This window comes from Cotesia typhae, unplaced genomic scaffold (assembly GCF_013202065.1).
Source record: "Cotesia typhae breed Kobodo isofemale line unplaced genomic scaffold, CoteBio_Ctyphae contig_23, whole genome shotgun sequence".
Taxonomy (NCBI): domain Eukaryota; kingdom Metazoa; phylum Arthropoda; class Insecta; order Hymenoptera; family Braconidae; genus Cotesia; species Cotesia typhae.
This window is the reverse complement of record NW_027423729.1, coordinates 3,676,876-3,698,108: the sequence shown is the minus strand read 5'-3', so window position 1 is coordinate 3,698,108 and position 21,233 is coordinate 3,676,876. Positions and strand designations below refer to the sequence as shown.

The following is a 21,233-nucleotide window of genomic DNA, read 5'->3' as shown; positions in this document are numbered from 1 at the left end:
CTTAAATGGAATGGAGTGAATCTGTCAAATGTATTAATTTTTTTTTTTTTTTTTTTTATGAAAATGCTCATGCTCTTTCTTTTTCTATCTAAATCCTAAATCTTCCACACACGAACAAAAAAAAATTAAACTTTTTTTTTTTTTTGGGTCATGTTCTTTTTTAGTACTTTATTGTAACGCACATGTCGCTGGTTTACTTATTTGAATATAGCCACAATTAATTACTTCCATATTACTATCATTATTATTATTATGGTTACCACTTCTTTTATTTCTTTGTACACAAACTCATACTTACAAGCATATGTATGTATTCATATATATGTATTTTTGATATTTCTATCAAAACTAACTTCATATTGTCATTTAAGTTTCACAAAAGCTTCATATATGGGCAACGGTTTCGATTATTTTATTTTCAAGCAAATAAGGTAATTTTATTATTTAATTAATTAATTAATGTGTTAAAATATCATTAATAATTATTTTTTCATTTCAGAAAATTATTTATTTATTTTAAAATACTGAAAAATACTTTTTATTAATGAATAACCTAACGACGCTGTGTTCAAATAATAATATATCTCTGTAAGATTATTTGTACTTGTTATGTTCCAGGTCGCTTTACATTGGACTGTAATTGTTTTAACAAACATGACAGTTGGCTGTTAACTGATAGTGTATTTTTTAAAAGAATATTATTTTTATAATTTTTCACCATGGCCGCGAGAAAAGGAAAAAGAAATTTAAAGCTCCAAGTTTCGGAAGAAGCTCCTGTAAATATGTAAGTATTAAATTATTAAAAGAAAAATTTTATTAAAAAGTTTCACATGTGAAAATTAATTAAAATTACAAGTGAAAATTTTTAGAAGTATTTTTTTTTTTTGTAATTTATTTGTTAAAATAATTTTTTTAATTTACAACTTCAGTATTATATAAATTATGATATTATTTTGATAAAATTGGCGGGAAGCGGTTCAATGAATTTATTTTATTAAAATTATTTTTACAGCACACCGCCGAGAAATCTTGATAAACGTACGACAATAACAATAGAAGATAAAACATTTGAAGTTGAGGCTGATGATCTCGAGACTATATGCATGCTTGGTAGAGGTGCTTACGGTATTGTTGATAAAGTTAAACACAAACAAAGTGGTACTATTATGGCTGTAAAGGTATGATAATATTTATCTGTTAATCCAGAGGTAAATTTTATTGTTATACTTGAAATTTTAATAATAATTACAATGAAATTTTAAATGTAGAGAATAACTGCCACGGTAAACAATCAAGAACAAAAAAGACTTGTAATGGATCTAGATATTTCAATGCGAAGCTCAGACTGCCCTTACACTGTACAATTTTACGGAGCATTGTTTCGCGAAGGAGATGTTTGGATTTGTATGGAAGTCATGGACATGAGTCTAGATAAATTTTATGTTAAAGCATACAAAAATGGATGCTCAATACCTGAAGATATTTTAGGAAAAATCGCACTTTCAGTTAGTTAATTTTTATTCGTATTAATTTAATTTTTACTTGCTTATTTAATTGAAACTTCCATTTTTTAGGTAGTTAGTGCTCTTCATTATTTGTATTCACAACTCAGGGTAATTCATAGAGACGTAAAACCTAGTAACATATTAATTAATCGAAAAGGTGAAGTCAAGATCTGTGATTTTGGTATTTCCGGTTATCTTGTAGACTCAGTGGCTAAAACTATTGACGCTGGTTGCAAACCATACATGGCTGTAAGTTTTTAATGTTATTTATTTAATTTTTTATTCTAAAATACAATAATAAATTCTTTTGAATTTTTTGTGAAACTATTCGGCTACTTGCTTTGGCATTGAAATTGAATAAATAAAACAAATAATAAAATTAACTTTTCAGCCAGAAAGGATAGACCCATCGGGGAATCCATCTCACTATGATATAAGATCAGACGTCTGGTCATTAGGAATTTCTCTGGTCGAACTAGCTACCGGAAGATTTCCATACGAATCATGGGGTACACCTTTCGAACAACTGAAACAAGTCGTTAAAGACGATCCGCCAAAATTACCATCCGGAAAATTTTCTCAACCTTTCGAAGAATTAATTACCAAGTGGTTAGTATCTGACCATTAAATATCTTACTTACTTACTTATTTAATTACACCAATTAATACTTATCTATTACTGATATTACCATCATTTATTTTTAGCTTAATGAAAGACTTCACAGCCCGTCCGAATTATAGTCAATTACTCGAGCTTGATTTCATCGTTGAACATTCTAAAAAAGATACCGATGTAGCTGGGTTCGTCGATAAAATTTTAAATTTGCCAGATCCTGAGCAATCTTAAGTGTTTTTAAAAAACATGTACGTAAACTTTGGGGTCATCGCATGCATCTAATATTTAGTTATTTGATTTTTTTAATCATTGTCATGAAATATGACGCTCAGTAATAGTTATATAAGTACTTTAAATATTATTAATAATCAATGGCATTATGTCTAATCTATTTAAAAAACAAAGATGCGGATTTTAAAAGTCAATATTTCTTTTTCTAAGTAAAATTAGATTTTTGTTTAGTAATTTATTCTTTTATTGGTCTATTGAAATAGATACTGTATAATTATTTACAATAACTCGTACACTATTAAAGTGAGTCGGCATTCATTAATAATGTACATATAGAATACATCGAATCATAGATTTTTTTTTTTTTTTAACTCAAAAGAAAACAATAATATCAATAAATATGCATTATAATTTCAAAACATTTCTTTATTTAATTTAATTAGACAAATATATTTTTTTAAATGACACATTATATTTATCTCTATATATTATTTGAAAAGACAATGCATGGTAATTAGTTTAAAATAAATTAAATATTAATCTACAATATTGTCTAACAATAACAGTTCGTTATAAACTATTCAACATTATTTGACAATAAATTATCAATAAACATTACTATCTAACACATTAATTATTTTAAAGCGTATAATTTTCTAAAGACATGTCCCATAAATGCGGTAAATAAATATTTTAAAAAAAGTTAATAAAAAATATATTATTTCATTGACATTTTGAAAATATAAAGCCTAGCTATCTTGGTTGTACAATTGTTAATAATAAAATAAAAAATAAAAGTAAGCGCTCGGTAAATGCCAGGTAGACTTATAGTGATTCTTTAAAACTCTTATACATAATTAGGTTTGTCTATTTATATAAAAAAATATTAATAATATCGGCCGGGATAAAATTTGTGCGCGCAAATATTCATCGAAAAATTTTATATGTCGTAATATGCCAGCATATATACGTTGTAAAAATATTTATATGGAATGTATACTGATATATATATATATATATATATAAATTGTATTGGATATCACATTCATCTGATAGGATCGAAGACTTTTTTAAGCAAATTATTTAAGGGTTCTATGATTCTTGATCCTCTGACACAATATCCCAGACAAAATATCCCCAAAATAAATATTTTTATGATTTTTAATCCTAGAGATATTTTGTCGGAGGATCAAGACGCCTGATATCTATTCAAGGGAATGCATATAATAACCTGGAAGAAAATTAACTTTAATTTCACCGGTAACTAACGACAAAATAATCTTTATATTAAATTATCCTAGTTATTTTTTTGTAATAAATAATTTATCTAAAAGTTTGTTTTTTTCGGTATATAACCAAAGTAAATTCTCAGTTGTTCGAGAAATACGAAGGTCAATATAGTATGTGGTGCCAGACGTACAAATGCTGGAACGTACCCCTGTTTGAAAAGTTTTATTTATTATTCACGATTATTGATCAGTTACATTATTAAAAATTAATTAAAGTAAACAAACATAAGTTGTTTCTTACCTTGAAGAAACCCATTGGTCCCATTTTCGCGGTATACAACACCAGTTGACCCAAATTCTATTATTTAAATGATAAATAATAAATAAATAATAAATAATAAATTCTATTATTTTACCTTATATTCTCCAGGCTTAGCATTCATAGCACGTGTTTTGAGAACATCTAAAGGCTGTGTAAGAGTCGTCGCAATCGCTCCCTATAATTTAATAAAAATTATATTTAATTTTTAAAAAAGCTTCTAAAAATATCTGAAAAAAAAATTCAACTCTTGGTATTTTTAAATAAAATTTCGTAATTCCTTGTAACTTTCTAAAGTTACTCAATATCATGAAAGTGAGTTTGAACTAGAGTTGATTTTTTTTCTCAAATATTCTGAAGTAAAATACTAAATACTTACAGCTGATAAACTTGCTGCAAAATGCGTTAATAAATTATCGTTAAATTTACCAGAATTTAAAAGATACTGTTTTATTTGATCGTAAAAACTTAGTTGTCCAATAGTCATTAAAATAGCGCGTCCAGTAGCTGTTGAACAGCCATTAAATAACTTAACAACACCCTCTTCACGGCAAACTCTTATTAATCCATCCAACGCATGTTTGTAACTGTGTAAAAAAATAAATTATTAACTACTAACATAAATTATAATAATAAAAAAAATATATCCATACTTTCGCCGTTGTTCCGGTGGTAATTTAATGTCATTCTGCATTCGTACATTAATAAGATCTCCAGGTGTACCAAAAACTCCACCAACAGCACCAGCAGATCCAGCAATTAAAAGTTTTTGATAAAACGGTAGGGGTTCACCAGGCTTCTCAAAAGCTTGCTTAGCAACCTATATTAATATAAATTAACACGACCATGAGATTATAAATAATATTTCGCTGTCTCAATCAAAAATTTAATTATGTATTTTTAGAATAAGTTTTCTGATTTAATAAAATTTTTCATTAACGCTGAAATTAATTTTAATTCTAAATGAAAATTAAATTTGCCGACATTTGAAAATTTTTATAATTTATTCTATTGAAAAATTTATTTCTAAAAAATAAATGAAAAAATTTTACAAGTTGAAAAATTACCTGTGCAATTTTTTTCAAGTATTTTTTTACTTATAATTTAATTGATGGAAAAAAAAATAAAATTTTTTAACGTCAGCTAATTTTAGTATCATTAATTCTAATACCATTAAAGCTTGTGTTTTTATTACCTCGTAAACTCCAAACCTTGTTGTTGAATATGTACCTTGACGTAATAAAGAAGCACTAAGGCCGTTGTATAACGCAAAAAATCCCTGTTTTTTAATAATATTCATCGTGTGATTTACTATCGACATTTTTCCTTCCTGCTGTGTTTGTAATTGCACCTAAATAATAAACAAAATAAACATTACCTTGACTACATATTTTTATTTTAAATATTACGTAATTTATTTGAATACCATGCAAATAACTAATTCCAGTAATTCTATTAATAAAGCCTAGTTAAATAAATTAATTTCGCTGCTTACAAAAATTAACTACTTAAATAATTATTTCATAATTTATGAAATTTAAATTAGCTGAGATCTGAAAATTTTTACAATTTTCTTCTATCAAAAAAAAAAAAAAAAAAAAACTCTATTCATAGAAGATTTGAAAAATTACACGTGCAATTTTTTAAAATATTTTTTACTTGTAATTTAATTGTTGAAAAAAAAAAATAAAAAATTTTTGAACGTCAATTTTTACAGCATGATTATTAAAATTTTTTTTTTTTTTTTTTTTTTTTTTTTTTTTTTTTTTTTTTTTTTTGAATAAATACCTTTAATAAATCCAGAGGATGAGTTACACAAGCAGCTCCAGAAGATGCGACTCCACCAAAATACCATCGAGAAAGTTTTTTCGAATCTTGGGAACCCATTCTAATTTACCTACTTTATTTTTTAATTAATTGAGTAAAATAATGGAAACTACTCTAGTTTTTTAAATTATTAAAAAATCAAGAGTTAAATTCTGAAATTATAAAATATTTATTAAAACTAGATAAATTGCATTACATATTATTGATTAAGATTACACAGCTCATCTATTATAAAAAAAAAGAATAGCAAGGTGAATGACTCATTTTTTGCATTATCATTCGATAATTATTTAATTTCTTCTTTTAAGTAAAATTATAAAATCAATAAAATTTCTTACATGCTCATTAGTTTGAAAATTTACAAAATAACAAATACTTTTATTTAATAAAATAAAAATAATTATAAATAATGAATCGCACCGTCAATAACCATGCGTTGATACGGAATGACTTGTGATAATATTTTTTTTAATTCTGACCACTATCACTTGATATTAAACACTTGGTATGTATACGGTATAATTTTATTGATGTGTTGATGGTCGGTCTCTACTTGTACGGATGCTTGTTAGATAAACTGGTTGTTGGTTGTTGAACCAACATAGCATATTTAATTGAGTAGGTATTAGTGAGTTTCTGAATTCGATGGCTTGAAATTGATGGCTTTAACGTCATGGAAAGTGGCAAGCGCGCGCATCAGCTGACAGCCACGTGTTTACTGACAGTAAGCTTATATTTATAGATTTATTATTTTTTACGGGCTTGCTCAATTTATTTAATTATAAAAAAAATCCCACATCTAATTTAAAATAATTAATTTTTTATGGTTAGCGTAAAGTTATTTTTTTTTAAATATTATGTTTTTTTAAATATTTCATATTTTCCCGCTAAAATTATAAGTCCTTGACAGATAAATTAACTTAGATCCTCTAGCGCTCGCTTTACAAACAATATGACATTTTTTTGTTTATTGTTTATTAACTAAGAGTTTTGACATAATTATATTTATACTTTAACTGTCATCTGTCACATTTGACATTTTAAATTAATAAATAATTTAGTTTCAATTGTGGATTATAAAAAAAATTGTAATTTTTTATGACATTGAAGCTAGCAATTATTTGACTATTTACAAATTTGTTTTAAAAAATGAATGAAAATTAAGTTAGCCGACCATTGTTTTTAAAAAATTCCATTTTTAATTTTTTTAAATTTCTACCTGTCAATTTTTTTTTCTTAGCCATAATTTACTTGTTAAAAAAATTATTAAAATGATCAAATATCTGCTAAATTAATGTTCATAATTTTTTATGGTAAGTAAACAGTTTTATATTGTTGATATTTTTTTTATTTCTTCTTTTGGAATAACTAAAAAATGTTTTTTTATAATTAAATTATTGTCGAAAAAATTATCAGAATTTTTTTTGTTTCAGTATCACGGCTAAATTTGGCGCTTTTCTAAACATTCGCTAGATGGCAGGTAATGCTTAAAAAAAAATGTCGCAGAAGAATGAAAACCAAATGATGTGACGATTTTACATACACAATAATAGTATTAAAAAATGGAATAAGCGAGTGAATTTTATTAACAATACTATCAATAATAATAACAGTGAATAAATATTTAATTTAATAGTTTTTATTAAAGTTTACTTTAAACAGATAATGCAGATGTAGAAAAAAATTTTTTAATGGTAGTGAAAGATCAATTGAGGAAAGTACCGTACTATACACCGTCTCACATTTAGAGTAAGAATAAAGGTTAAAAATGTCGTTATTTAATAAGCCGAAGAGAAATATTCGTCGACGATCTTTCAATGAAGAGTATGAAGACAATGAGAACAGAATGGAGTGTGATGATGTCCAACCTATGGTTAAATCTAAGCCCAAGAAGAAGGAAAAACCCAAACAAACGCTCCTGAGTTTTGGAGAGGAGCTTGATGAAGGTTAGACTTTTTTTTATTATGAATATTAATTTGATTTTTTTTTAAGGAAAATTTATAATATTTGAATTTTTTTTTTTTTTGTAATTATAATAATAATAGTTGATTATTTTCATACAGCTGATGACGGGGAGGTTTTTAAGGTGAAGAAATCATCGAGGAGCAAAAAACTGATGAAACAACTTGATCACGAAAGGAGAAAAAAGAAAGGTGAAGAGAAAATGCAAGTGGACTCTGAGCAAGCAAACGTGTCTATTAAATGCGACAATGATTTAGAAATAAAGACAGATGATCTAGTAGTAAGCTATCTCTATGATGTCTTTATTAATATTAATGTCACTTGAATTTTAACGTCTAAGTACCTGATTTCCATTTATTTATGCAATAGTTACTATTATTATTTTAATATTGAGTGAGGAAGATTTTAAGTACCTAAAAAAATAGGATACTTTATTATTTAACTGTTTTTATTGTTATTATTAATGTTAATTGTCAATACTATTTTCATTTTTATTGACATCGATTTTTTTTTTTATCTAGGTTAAAATAAAAAATTCTGCACCATTAATTTTAAATGGACGAGCTGCACTAGTAGCTGGAAAAGACGATTATTCTTCGGATGAAGAAGATGATTCAGCGGCGCATAAATTTAGAAAAAATTTTACCAAAACTGACCCCATGAAATTATTTTTAGAAAGTAAGTTTATTGTTAATAATTGGTAAACTGTTTTACTTTATAAAATATTTAATTTTTATAATTTTTAGGTGGATGTATTCCTGACGCTGCAATGATACACGCTGCTAGAAAAAAACGACAAAAAGCTCGAGAATTAGGAACTGATTTTATACCTGTCGAAGAAGTACAAACGTACGTATCTACTCTTATAATCATTCGACATTCTTATTGTTTATTTTTTTATTAAATTTAATCTATTTTAATTTTTAGTGAAGAAAAAGGAAAGTCAAGACTAATACGCGAAGAAGATCACGATCGTAGTGACGATGATGAGTCGCACGAGCGAATGGATATGACAGTCAATATAGAAGCTCGTGATAAAGAGAAGCGAAGAGAAGCATTTTTAGCATCACAAGTTCCCATAAAACGTTTGTCTCTTAATTACAATCGTAATGTTGATTTTAATTTAAAATATGCTATGCATAATCTTGCAGTGTCCGACGACGAGAGCGAGCATGGTAATGAAGAAGAAGAGTGGGAAGCTCAACAAATACGTAAAGGAGTTACTGGCGCTCAAGTAATATTTAATTATTTTACCACCATCTCTTTCTAATATATAATTATTCATTTTTATTTTTATGGTTAATTATTTTTTTTTGTCATTGTAGATCGCAGCTGCTCAACAGGATTCTCTTATGCAACAACAGTATTCAATGGGTCTAAATAATCAATATGTAACAGGTACAGGAGTGCATTCAGAAATGGGTATGATGCCAGTAGCTCCTCCACCGCCATGTATTCAACCACCAGATCCTGAAAAAATGGTTCCTGTGTCTCCTGAAGAAATTGTTGAAAAAATGCGCTCAAGGTTTTATATATCTATTTTATTATATTACTACTTTTTTTTATTTTTTTTTTTTAATTCAATTTACAAGAGATGCTAGGTTACAAACCTTTTTTCAACAGAGTAATGAATTTTTTTTTTGCTCAGGGTCTCAAGTTTAATTCAAGTACATCGTAAGCACCAGCAGGATCAAGTGCAATTGAAAGAAGAACTGCAGCAGACGTTGAAGGAATTAGATGAGGGTGAAACTCGTGCGCCTCAGCTAGCTCAACGCTTCAAATATTACCAAGAGTTGCGTGGGTATGTCACTGACTTGGTAGAGTGTCTTGATGAGAAGGTGGGTTTTCACGATGTTACGTTATTTTCTTTTTAATTGCTCGCGTCATTTTTTATAAAGTTATTCAATTTCTATTTATAAACTTTACAATACTTTGAAGGAAAAAAAAATTGAATTGATTTTTAAATTAGCACGGATTGATAATGGTTAATTCAATTGCCAGGGGTCTTAATCTTCTCTGTATTTATTTATGTATAAGTTTTTTTTTTTAACATAATAATTTAAGATAAAATAAATTATTTAAATTGGGTGAGTATCGCAAATTATCGGGAATGAATGCTAAAAAAAAAAAAAAAATACTTTTTGTGAAAATTATCATGGCTTTGGAACTTAATTAAAAACTCCAATGTTGTATAAGTCTAGTAATATTTATATTTTTAATTGAAGTATATAAATTGTAATGTTAATGGAATTGTAAAGGAGTACTATTAATTTCCATAGTCAATTATCAAGTGGAATATTAAATGATAATAACAAAAATTTTTTTTTCTGTTAGCTGCCAATGGTGACAGGATTGGAACAACGATGGCTGGACTTGTACGGCGAACGTTCTACTGATCTTATGGAACGACGTCGTCAGGATACACGCGATCAAACAGAAGAAATCACGTCTGCTTCAAGTCAGTTATTTATTTCTTAAAAATTTACCAAAGTAGACAATTTAACTTCGATACTTTTTTTTTTTTCATAGCTACTAAGTATTTAAAATATTTATTGTTTGTATTAAATATATTTTCAATTTTATTCAGGAGGACAAGCTATGAGGCGAGGTCCAGAAGATGATGCGCGCATTCGGCGAGCGACAGAACGTGAAGGTCGACGAGCACGACGGCGAAGAGCTCGTGAGCTGATGCAAAATGTTCCTAAACACAATGACGGGATGTCAAGTGATGACGAAGTTACTGAGCAACAAAATCTAGCTTTTAAGCAGGCGAAAGAGGAAATTGATGAAGAGAGTAGAGATATTTTTTCTGATGTCATGGATGATTTTTGTACCGTCCGAGGTATTTTAGCTAAGCTAGAATCCTGGAGAGAAATAGACATGGAGGCTTACACAGAGGCTTATGTTTCATTATGTATTCCTAAAATGATTTCGCCGATAGTAAGATTACAGCTTATCACTTGGAATCCATTAATGGTAATTATTTCATTTCTTCAATAAAGTTTTACTAACGCTCCTCCGGTTTACTCAGACAAAGCATCAAAAATATTTGAAAATTAATACTATCAATAAATAGAATACTTGCAAATGAGTTCATGAAACTATAAAAAAAGAACCAATAAAAATTATTCGTAGTAAATATTTAATACAACCTATTTTTAACAGGAAAGTACTGATCTAGAACGTACCAAGTGGTATAATGGATTACTATTATACGCATTAGATCAAAAAGAAACAGAAGAATCACTCAGGCGTGATCCTGATGTAAGATTAATACCACTCGCTATTGAAAAAATAGTAATTCCTAAACTAACTTGTAAGTTATTTATAACTTTATCAATATTATAAATAATTCATATATCTCTAATTTTTATTTAGATATTGATAATGTGTAGTCTATTATTTTCTTTTATCAAAATAGCCATTGTGGAAAAAATATGGGACCCAATGTCGACATCACAGACTCTGCGGCTTGTTGGTACCGTCCGTCGTCTTATCATCGACTATCCTAATCTCAATGAGAAAAGTAAACAGCTTCAGCTTCTTTTCACCGCTATCTTAGAGAAAATAAAAGCTGCCATCGACAATGATGTATTTATGCCTATTTTTCCAAAGTAAGTTAATATTTACGTTATAATTCATGGTATGGAATTTTTATTTAGGTAATTATTCAGAAGTGGGGTTCCATCTATTTTAGATAAAATTGAAATAAAATAAAAAATTCAAAAAGATTAATTTTTTTATTTTTTACACTCAAAAATAAGTAAAGCCCCACTTCTGCACAATAACCTTTTTTTATTATTAATTATAAATTATTAATTTTTTTTTTAACAGAATTTTAGATCCCAAGCATCCATTTTTCCAACGACAATTCACTATGGCAGTAAAATTATTACGGAATATTTTAAGTTGGCAAGGATTGCTTGGAGATAATCAATTGAAATCTTTAGCGATTACTTCACTACTTAACCGATATTTATTAGCGGGCTTAAGATTTTCTCTTCCGGTAGACGCATTACATAAAGCTAATATGGTATTTCCATTTTATTCAATACTTCTTATCAGCTATTTTTGTGTAAATTAATCTTACGATTAATAATTCGTTTTATTCGTAGATTATGACAACAATACCACGAGCGTGGCTTCATGGAAGTACTGTTCAAGATTTAAATATGTTTGCGACTCTTATTAATCAACTGAGTGATAAACTAGATCAAGCAAATCCAGCTCATCAGTAAGAATTAAAATTTTACAAACGTTTTGATCATAAAAATGACTTTTTTTATTAATGTATTCTTATTTTTTTCTTAGCGAAGCGTGGGAGTACTCTCAATCAATTTTACGGTCCATAAAATCATTATAAATGTCAATAATTGATAGGCTGCTAAAGATATCGTAGATATGTTTAAAAAGGATCTAATTAAATAATATGAAATGCTTTGTACATTATAATTATTGGATATTTAAAAAATAAAATTTAATTGTTTCAAAACAATTTGTATAGAAATTATTTCATTAAATAGTTCAGTGATTTGTAAATAAATAACTATAATTATTAGCGATTACTTTAATACTCATTCACAGGTTTAAGATTTTCTCTTCCAGTGTACGCCTTACATGAAGCTAATTATATTATGACTATACCACGAGCGTGGCTTTATGGAGGTACTGTTCAAGATTTAAATATGTTTGCGACTCTTATTAATCAACTGAGTGATAAATTGAATCGAGCAAACTTAGCTCATCAGTGAGGATTAAAATTTTACCAACTTTTTAATCATAAAAAAACACTTTTTTATTCATTTTATTAATTTATACTTATTTTTATTTTCCTGCTGTGATTTTTTGCAAAATTTTATTTATTCGGCTGGATTTTGAAAAATCTCAAAAAAATTTTTGGTAATTTTGAATAATTACTTTTTGAATCTTTTTTTTTTTTTTTTTCAAATTGTTTTTCACGACAGATTTATTACCAAAATGATAAAAATAGAATAAATTAGAAAAAAAAATTCAGAATATCATAATTTGAAAATTTTTGAACTTTGAAATAAAAAAAAAATGTCAAAATATTTAATTTTCATAATTTTTTCAATATTGAAGATTTTAACAGAGTAAAAACTTAAGTAGAAGTATGACTCAAAATAAATTAAAATTTCTATATTAAAATAATTATTATAATTTGACAAAGTAGTTTTATAAGTAAGAAAAAAAGAGAAAGAGATGAATTAAAGCTACGCATGCAGAGTTAAATTTACTTTTTAATTTCAATTGTTGTTAGCTAGGACCAAAGTGCCTAAATTAGATATATTATTGGTGTTACGCAAATTAAAAATTATTGATAGTGTGCTAGAAGAATTAAATTAATATATTTTGTAGTAAAATAAGAAATAAAAAATTTATCATTAAAAATACTAAGAAATTCTAGTAGTTCTAAATATAAAAGAGGCCAAAGTTCAATTTATTCATTTTGAATATATTTTTCCATGGCAATAAAATAAAATAATATTTAAATGATTAATAATAAGTAATATTAAATAATAAATAAAAAAGTGTATATTGTTTAATTAAATATGGTAAAAATTTTTCTTTTATAATTATCAGGAGGGTAACGAATATATATATATATATATATATATATATATATATATATATATATATATATATATACACATTTGTGTATATATGTGACTCATATACATACATTGATATATGGGTATGTAAAGAGGACATGATGAGATTGAAGATAATCTGTCGATGGGATAATTTTAACTAACACCAATAAAAAGTTAAACTTGCTCGTAAGCTACTGCGATATGAGATGAGAGCACACACATCGAGTAGTACATAGCCAGTGTGCAGGTCATCTCTTGACTTTCATGAACTCAGTCGACACCAGTCTTGTGACGGACCCACACAATTATGTCCCCAGGTATTTATTTTAAAAAAAAAAATCAGTATTTTAAAAAACTTAGTTACGCTTTTAAATTATTTTTTAAAATTAATAATTGTCTTTAGAAAAAATTTTTAACTGTAATTAATTATTTCTTCTTTTGTATTTTTAGATGTGATATGGAATAAATTTAAAATGTACCGGAAAATAATATTATTTATTATAATAATAACAATATCAGTAACATCCGGTGATAATATATTTAAAACCGGGAAGAAATACGAGTATTCATATTTTTCAGAGTCTAACTCTGGCGTATTATCACCATCAAAAGCTTCATCGTCATGGGGTATGGAGGGTAAATTTATTGTTAAAACATTTAATAATATTGCGCAAATGCAGGTAATTAATTTTTACAATTTTAAAATATTTATAATTAATTTTTAAAAATAAATTTTATTAAAGAAGAAATAGCGTAAAATTTTTAATAAATTTTATTTAAATAGTTGACTGATTTAAAAACTTTTATATGGAATGGAAAAAACGTCGAAGAGCCAAATCTTGTTGAGGTCAAAGATCAAGCTGCGGAACTTCTAAAGCCCTTCCAAATAATCTATTCCAATGGAACAGTTACTAATTTCAGTGTTGAAATCGATTCTACTTGGGCGATAAATATTCAACGGAGTATTGCTAGTATTTTTCAGTTTGATTTAAATATTTTACAAAAAGAAGTTGCCTTTCATTCACAAGAAGTAATATTTCTTCTTTTTAATTTTTTTTTATTTTTATTATTTATTTATTTATTTATTTTTTTTTAAGTATCAAGAATTTTTTTTTTTTTTTTTTTTTAGGACTCACATTACGGAAAATGTAACATTGAAAATATCGTAACAATCGAATCAGACAACGAATTATGGGTAAGAAAATATTTTGACCCGCGTACTTGTACTGGTCACCCTCATTGGACATGGACCAATGTACCACGTATGCGATGCCCAACTGGAGATGAAGTAAGGTTTATTAATACTTTATTAAATAACTAGTATTATATCTGATAATGAATTAGTCGTTAATAAAATTGTTTACAGAGTCCAATTATAAAATCAAGCGAACGATTATACAAAGTTAAATTAGACGGTAATGAAACTGAAATAACATTTATAAATGCTACGGGTGGAGTTTACGTTCAGCCATTTAAAAATATGTACGAGTCACAATTTTTATTTACAAGACAAATTTTTAAGCTGATTGACGTTACGGATTTCAATGGTGATTTATCAAACGATAAATTACGTCAAGTCAGTTTACTACATGAGCTTCCTGATAATGATTTATCACAGGAAAGATATACACACGAAAAAGAGCACATTTTTAAATCAGTAATAAATTTTATCGTTTATTCTAACATTTCTTCATTGATGATTCTTTCATTAATTACGTAAAATTTTTATTTATTAAATAACTATTTCTTCACAGATTTCTATCCTACTAGATCGATTGAGCCAACGTCTAGAGAACCCAGGACTAGACACTGAGATAAATAATTTGCACAATACAACAATATCTATTCTTCTGTACTATCTCAGTAAATTTGATCGCGTAGATTTACAAACGGCTTACAAAAATATTTCCGGTACAAGTTACAAAGAAGAAACAATCAGAAATATGTTTCTTGAGCTGGTACCGCAAATAGGTACCAAAGACTCCGCGCTCTTTGTAATGGACTTAGTTCAGCAGAAAAAAGTATCTGACATTACAGCGATGCAATTGTTGACGCAATTGCCGTTTCATATTCGCAAACCAGACGTTGAGTTTTTAGATAAAATGAAGACGTTGATTGATTTGCCGGAAAAATTGTCCGCGGAAGTACGCAATACGGGCATTCTCACATTTGGAACGCTCATTTATAAGACATGCTTGGTTCATTGTCCTGAAGAAATACTGGATGACTATGTACGGCTTTACATGGACAAGTTTACGGAAAGTGATAGTTATAATAGGAAGATGATTTGGTTAGAAGGACTTGCTAATATTCAGCTGGGCAAAGTTGTTGAATTTTTGGAACCAATTGCCATTGGGAACAATCAAGAGTCACGACATTTACGCGTGCTTGCTGCTTGGGCGTCGTTACCTACTGCTCGTGATAGACCAGATATTGTAAGACACGTTATTGTTAATAAGTAGCTGTTCGATACGCTGGAAGAAAAATTTTTTTGAAAATAAAATAAGCAATTAATTTTTTTTTAATTTTAAAGAATTTTATTTCTCAGCTGAAGAAATCAAAATATTTTTTACAAAAATTTTCTTCTTGAAAAAAAGTTTTATAGATTTGGGAAAAAACAGTTTTTAATGAAAATTTACAAGTTGTTTTTTATCAAACCAAAAAAACTTCTTTTTAAAGGTACTGTAAGAAAATTTTTTATTTCTTCAGATAAGAAATAAAATTGTTTAAAATTTTAAATAAATTAATTTATTGTCACAAAATATCCATTATTTTCAAAATAAATTTTTTTTCTCAGTGTAATTATTTATAATTGCTGGATTTTATTTTAGATTTATCGAGCTTACTGGCCAATACTTGCTAATCGCACAGAATACTTGGAGATGCGTATAGCTGCGTTGCAATTATTAATTGAATCAAACCCAACATCTAATCGTATCATTTCGCTTTATTGGTACATGCAAGGAGAGTCTGATTTGCATTTAGTTAATTATTTTTACACGACATTAAAATCCATGGAGAGAACTAATTTTCCTTGTTACAAACACATGTAATTTTATTTTAATTTTTTTTTTTTTTTTTTTTTTTTTTTAATTATTTGCTACCCTGAGAGAAAAAATTTCTTTTGAAAAAAATTAGTAATATTGTGATAAGAAATTAATTTATTGAACATTAATTTCTTGTCACAATTATCTTCAAAAAAAATTTTTCTCTCTCAGTGTAGATAAAAAAATTTATTCAAAAATCAATTTATTATTTACAGTGGATCTGTAGCGACACAATTTTCACGTATTCTCAAAAAACCTGAAAGCGACGAGCATATTATTACTGGAAATTATATATTTGATTATCAAGATATGAAACGTAACTTTGGTGCAATGGTACAAAATATTATTATAGCGAGCCCATTGTCTAATATACCAGAGATTGCTTATATTACATTAAACAGTCACGGAAGCGGTACACACTTCAATCAAATTTCTGTAAGAGTACTTTTATAATTAAATTGAAGCTAATTTAAATAATTATTAAAAAAAAATTTAATTTTTAGATAGAAATAAAAGCCACTGGATTAACTCATTCATTATCGCACTACTTGGAAAGTTTTGTCAGAATAAAAGACATTTTGAAAGAATTTAAATTAGATGATAGATCTTTCGACTCTCCTCACATTGAAATAATAGCTCGCGTTCAACAAAAAGCTGTTTTTTGTTTGCATTTTAATAAAACAAGTATTGACAGCGCGCTAGCATGTGAGTTATTAATTTTAAATTTATATTTTTATTCAAAAGAAGAAATTATAAAAATTTAATTAACCGACATTTGAAAATTTTATCATTTATTTTATTGAAAGATTTTTTTTTAAATTAAAAAAAAATAATTCCACTTGTAGAAAATTAAAAAAAATTATTGAAAATCGGCTAATTTATAATACTAAAGTTAGTCGCCGTTAAAAATTTTTTTTTATTTATTAAATTACAACAGAAAAATATTTTTGAAAAATTACACTGATAGTTTTCCAAATTTTTCACAAATAAATTTTTTTTTTTATTTTTTTCAATAAAAAAAAATTCTAAAAATTTTTAAATGTCGGCTAACTTAATTTTTACGGCTAATTTTAGTATCAGGAAGAAATAAATAATATTTAATTTATCAATGCGTTTATTTAGATTTAAGATCGTTACCAGAAAATACTTATCAAATTTATCAAAACATGGAGTTTCATATAAACCAACAGCGAATTAATATTCCACTAACAATGGAATCGATTCAAGTGACTGATTTAGGAACAAATGTAAGACTTGCTGCAACAGCTAATTCATTATTTTCAATGAGAGGAAACTTTACTTATTTATTTAACGGGCGTAATAATCACGTTATTTTACGGTAAGATAATTTATTTATTTTTATTTCTTTAATTGCTTAAAATGATAATAATGGTCCAATGACGCATTGTTATTATTTTGTTGCAGCACAGTTATTCACGGTACTGAAGTAGTTGAAACTTACAACCCATTGATTGATGTTTGGCATTCTGCTGAACGTTCTCAATCAATCCACGGATATCTTCCTACCAATGTTACTGTAGGGATTCAAGAAAAATTATTTTTATCTTACAATACACCTACTGGTACGTCGATCACTCCTTAACAATTAAAACCAGTCGATTAATTTTTTAATTTTAAATTTGCAGAGTATTTACAAACCGGCTTGACCGCTCATGCTCGAACAATCACTACTGTTAGAGGCATTAAAGCTTTACAGAAATTGAAAGCTATTTGTCAGCATTGCCCAAGTTTGTATACAGTAAAAAAATATCCGCATGAAGATTTACAGGTACTTTTATTTTAAGAAATAAAAGTTTTATAATTACAAATTTAATGGCAGATTTATTTTTTTAGAATGCAGTTGTTCTTAATTCAGTTTTGTCAGAACTTGGGAGACAATTACAAGTAAAAGTATTTGATTGTGATCGGGAAATTGCACAAGATGAATTATTTAATGATATATGGTCATCACATAGGAGTAATTATCAGTATGTACAAATTTTATTTTATTTTTTTTCTGATTGTCAATTTATTTTAATTGTTAACTAATTTCTTCTGACTTAATTTTTAGATAATTTAAAATGATTCTGAAATAAGCAAAAATCTAATAATTCTTTAAATTTTTTCAAATTAATTAATTATTACAAAGAAGAAATATTTATTTAAATTTGCACTTATAATTTTTTTTAATTTCTATAAGTGGAATTTTTTATTCAATTTTCTTCACTACCGTGAGAAAAAAAAATTAATTTTTAAAAAATTTTAAACATTTTTATTTCTCAGTTGAAGAAATAAAAAATTTTTTCACAGTAATTTTTTTGTTGAAAAAAATTTTTAATGATTTAGAAAAAAAAAATTTGAAATTGTTTTTTCCCAAATTTAGAAATTTTTTTTTAGATAAGCAAATTACTGTGTAAAAAATTTTTTATTTCTTCAGCTAAAAAATAAAATTATTGGAAATTTTCAAAAAATTAATTTCTTATTGGAATATTTCTAATTTTTTTCGACAGAAATTTTTTTTCAGCGCACAATTTAATTGTAAAAATTGTTAGATTTAAATTATTTATTTCTGTCATTAAAAATACTAAATAAATTATTTTATTTTATTTTAGGTCTTGGTCAGGTGCTAAATTATTACTCCTAGGGATTCATTTCCTGGATTACTTCAGCTACGTACCACCCAGAGGAAGTTGCGGTGTAGCGCTTTATATTGAACCATCAAATATTCAGCCCTCAGAGGTATTTTTATCGCTTATTAATAACTTTAAAAAAGAAGAAATAATAAAATAATAAAAATTATTTAGGTGAAATTGGAATTTGCCAAAAGTGGCAAGAATTACGTGCTGTCCTTAACGCGAAGCGAGTTAGGAAGCTTAAAAGTATTGCAACAATGGAATTTTGCGGCTCTTTATGAGTCCAAGACCTGGGTCTCTGATTCTCTGAAGATAAAAGCCAGTAGAACTGAGCCTGGAGAAAAAGTCATGAAGGTGAAGCGATTTAGCAATTAATCCTGCCACTTATTTAATAACATATAATTAAATTTATGAATAAATGATAAAATTTTAGGTTTGCGTAGAGATAGAACGAATCATGCCATGGACCTGGGACTATTTCAGTCTAAAGCCCAGTGATCAGGCTTCGATAAACTTAAATATAATATGGGGACTTGCTGAAACTGCTAAAGGCAAATGTTCCGGTTCATCACTATTCTTAAATATGGTCGGGGAAGTTAGTAAAGACCAAATTGAAGAAAGTAAGAAAGACAAGTGGCCTTACAATCAGTGTCGTAGACAATCAAGTGGTAAATCTGTTGTACCTTACACTGAAGCTTGTTATCAAGCTTCCAGAGAATTGTCAACGCTGAGAAAATATCAAGTTTTTGTTAAATCTGAAAACGTAAGTCATTATTTTTATAATTAATTAATGACATTAAAGTTAGCAGACACTTGAAAATTATTTAATTTTATTTAATGAAAAAATTTCTTTGAAAAAATTGTATTTTTAATTTATGAAAATTTCTACGTCAATTTTTATTTTCTAATTTTTTTTGCCATAATTTATTTGTTAAAAAATTTTTTAAATTATCAAATATTTGCTAAATTAATTAAGTCAACTTAATATATATTTTTTATTGTCTTATCAGTTACCAGAGAAGATAGAGACTTTAATTTGGAGATTGAGAGCTCTGTATAACGTTATTGGCGGCAACAGCAGCTATTTAGCGAATTCAGAGCAATTTGTTGTTGGTGCGACGTTCTCCAAAGACAGCACAAGAGCTGAAATGCGTGTCAATCGCAGCAAGCTGCCGATCAAATACGATCCTGATATAGTTGATATGCTTTTGACGCGCACTAGACTACATAGATACATTGACAATGCTTTTCTCCGAGCGTTTTTCAGTGAATATTTTTTTTTAATTTATTGTTGAGTAGTTAATGAAATTTTTTAATGAATAAATTTTTTTTTGCTACAGGTTTTTGTGTTATAACGCCTGACATGATTCAATCAGCTCACAATGTAACGCGCAGAATAGAAAAAGGCCGTGAATTTTTAGTACTCGGGCAGTGTTACGATGAAAATCCAGGATTTGCTTTAACAGCAATCAGCTCAAATGAAGGAGTTACTTTAAATATTAATGATGATAGTAATAATCTTAAAATAGCACCAGAAAATGGTGGGACAGTTTATAATTTTACAGATCAATTACCATTGACTAAAGACTTTGAATGGAATTTTGTTAATGATAAAAGGTATTTATATAAAATTCACTGTAAAAATATTTTATTAACAAATATCAGACTTATTACAATTGAAAAACTTCATCTTAAACTTAATACTTTGTATATTGAATTTTATTCTATAATTATTTAAAATTAAATTTGTACTTCCGTGATAATTAAATCACGTTACAGATGCCATAAGGGCGTATAATAAAAATTCTGTTTTTTTTTCTAAGTCCAAAAAAATTTTTAGTTTGAAAAAAAATTTTTTTTGAGAATCGACGAATTTTTTTTATGAAACGTGTAGAAATTCAAAAAAAAATTTTTCTTCAAACTAAAAATTTTTTTGGACTTAAAAAAAAACAGAATTTATATTATACGCTCTTATGGCATCTAGAACGCGAAATCTTACGACATTTAATATTGTGTAAATTTTTTACAGATTTAGGCTTGACAAAAATTCAGTCCACATTCTTCTGAGTAATAACATTCCATTTATTCATTTCACAAAAGATCAAATATTAATATTTTTCCCAAATTACATTCAAGAATTCACCTGTGGAGTTTGTACTGCAAGAAGATTTGACGATTTGGACTTGTATGAAAAAATTTAATTTTTTTAAAATAGATATAAAACAAAAATATATTTATTAAATATAGCAATA

The 21,233-nt window shown here is 26.9% G+C and overlaps 4 protein-coding genes across 9 annotated transcripts; 3 read left to right on the top strand and 1 right to left on the bottom strand.

Moving 5' to 3' along the window:
- The first annotated feature begins 276 nt into the window (after positions 1 to 276).
- On the top strand, positions 277 to 3,149 carry Lic (dual specificity mitogen-activated protein kinase kinase lic). The gene is made up of 7 exons (XM_074239292.1): positions 277 to 431; positions 619 to 784; positions 1,013 to 1,178; positions 1,269 to 1,505; positions 1,575 to 1,754; positions 1,897 to 2,114; positions 2,211 to 3,149. Exons 2-7 carry the CDS (start codon positions 720 to 722, stop codon positions 2,350 to 2,352), a joined length of 1,008 nt encoding a protein of 335 aa, XP_074095393.1. The 5' UTR covers positions 277 to 431; positions 619 to 719; the 3' UTR covers positions 2,353 to 3,149.
- Positions 2,867 to 6,383, bottom strand: Dic1 (Dicarboxylate carrier 1). 5 transcript variants are annotated; one of them, XM_074239295.1, is made up of 8 exons: positions 6,066 to 6,383; positions 5,689 to 5,800; positions 5,096 to 5,251; positions 4,554 to 4,720; positions 4,280 to 4,487; positions 3,998 to 4,078; positions 3,883 to 3,939; positions 2,867 to 3,790 (listed from the first exon to the last, which is right to left on the bottom strand). In XM_074239295.1, exons 2-8 carry the CDS (start codon positions 5,785 to 5,787, stop codon positions 3,680 to 3,682), a joined length of 879 nt encoding a protein of 292 aa, XP_074095396.1. In that variant the 5' UTR covers positions 5,788 to 5,800; positions 6,066 to 6,383; the 3' UTR covers positions 2,867 to 3,679. The 5 variants fall into 5 exon arrangements, with proteins under 5 accessions (XP_074095396.1, XP_074095397.1, XP_074095398.1 ...); XM_074239296.1 differs by having other exon boundaries at positions 6,148 to 6,383; XM_074239297.1 differs by having other exon boundaries at positions 5,689 to 5,797; positions 6,148 to 6,383.
- Positions 6,384 to 7,220: 837 nt separating this feature from the next.
- Positions 7,221 to 12,247, top strand: LOC141525032 (PAX3- and PAX7-binding protein 1). 2 transcript variants are annotated; one of them, XM_074239283.1, is made up of 15 exons: positions 7,222 to 7,673; positions 7,791 to 7,969; positions 8,211 to 8,367; positions 8,436 to 8,538; positions 8,617 to 8,774; positions 8,841 to 8,923; positions 9,015 to 9,214; positions 9,338 to 9,527; positions 10,024 to 10,147; positions 10,277 to 10,665; positions 10,855 to 11,005; positions 11,111 to 11,303; positions 11,524 to 11,722; positions 11,805 to 11,923; positions 12,001 to 12,247. In XM_074239283.1, exons 1-15 carry the CDS (start codon positions 7,496 to 7,498, stop codon positions 12,050 to 12,052), a joined length of 2,475 nt encoding a protein of 824 aa, XP_074095384.1. In that variant the 5' UTR covers positions 7,222 to 7,495; the 3' UTR covers positions 12,053 to 12,247. The 2 variants fall into 2 exon arrangements, with proteins under 2 accessions (XP_074095383.1, XP_074095384.1); XM_074239282.1 differs by having other exon boundaries at positions 7,221 to 7,673; positions 8,617 to 8,923.
- Positions 12,248 to 13,446: 1,199 nt separating this feature from the next.
- On the top strand, positions 13,447 to 21,197 carry LOC141524841 (uncharacterized). The gene is made up of 19 exons (XM_074238959.1): positions 13,447 to 13,618; positions 13,752 to 13,981; positions 14,086 to 14,331; positions 14,431 to 14,589; positions 14,668 to 14,958; positions 15,056 to 15,736; positions 16,133 to 16,350; positions 16,564 to 16,783; positions 16,852 to 17,053; positions 17,471 to 17,687; positions 17,774 to 17,931; positions 17,995 to 18,137; positions 18,203 to 18,336; positions 18,961 to 19,087; positions 19,153 to 19,335; positions 19,415 to 19,744; positions 19,992 to 20,247; positions 20,322 to 20,598; positions 21,011 to 21,197. The coding sequence occupies exons 1-19, from the start codon at positions 13,609 to 13,611 to the stop codon at positions 21,180 to 21,182; spliced, it is 4,254 nt and encodes a 1,417-aa protein (XP_074095060.1). The 5' UTR covers positions 13,447 to 13,608; the 3' UTR covers positions 21,183 to 21,197.
- Positions 21,198 to 21,233: the final 36 nt, after the last annotated feature.

What these genes read in the sequence shown, in the direction of transcription:
- Lic (XM_074239292.1), top strand. Translation starts at nt 720, where the DNA reads ATGGCCGCGAGAAAAGGAAAAAGAAATTTAAAGCTCCAAGTTTCGGAA. An exon ending in TAGGAAAAATCGCACTTTCA is followed by an intron (nt 1,506 to 1,574) that starts GTTAGTTAATTT and finishes TCCATTTTTTAG; the next exon opens with GTAGTTAGTGCTCTTCATTA. An exon ending in GAAGAATTAATTACCAAGTG is followed by an intron (nt 2,115 to 2,210) that starts GTTAGTATCTGA and finishes ATTTATTTTTAG; the next exon opens with CTTAATGAAAGACTTCACAG.
- Dic1 (XM_074239295.1), bottom strand. Translation starts at nt 5,787, where the DNA reads ATGGGTTCCCAAGATTCGAAAAAACTTTCTCGATGGTATTTTGGTGGA. An exon ending in CAAGGTTTGGAGTTTACGAG is followed by an intron (nt 4,721 to 5,095) that starts GTAATAAAAACA and finishes ATATTAATATAG; the next exon opens with GTTGCTAAGCAAGCTTTTGA. An exon ending in CCACCGGAACAACGGCGAAA is followed by an intron (nt 4,488 to 4,553) that starts GTATGGATATAT and finishes TTTTTTACACAG; the next exon opens with TTACAAACATGCGTTGGATG.
- LOC141525032 (XM_074239282.1), top strand. Translation starts at nt 7,496, where the DNA reads ATGTCGTTATTTAATAAGCCGAAGAGAAATATTCGTCGACGATCTTTC. An exon ending in AAGGAGTTACTGGCGCTCAA is followed by an intron (nt 8,924 to 9,014) that starts GTAATATTTAAT and finishes TTGTCATTGTAG; the next exon opens with ATCGCAGCTGCTCAACAGGA. An exon ending in TCACTTGGAATCCATTAATG is followed by an intron (nt 10,666 to 10,854) that starts GTAATTATTTCA and finishes TATTTTTAACAG; the next exon opens with GAAAGTACTGATCTAGAACG.
- LOC141524841 (XM_074238959.1), top strand. An exon ending in CACACTTCAATCAAATTTCT is followed by an intron (nt 16,784 to 16,851) that starts GTAAGAGTACTT and finishes TTTAATTTTTAG; the next exon opens with ATAGAAATAAAAGCCACTGG. An exon ending in ATCTTACAATACACCTACTG is followed by an intron (nt 17,932 to 17,994) that starts GTACGTCGATCA and finishes TTAAATTTGCAG; the next exon opens with AGTATTTACAAACCGGCTTG.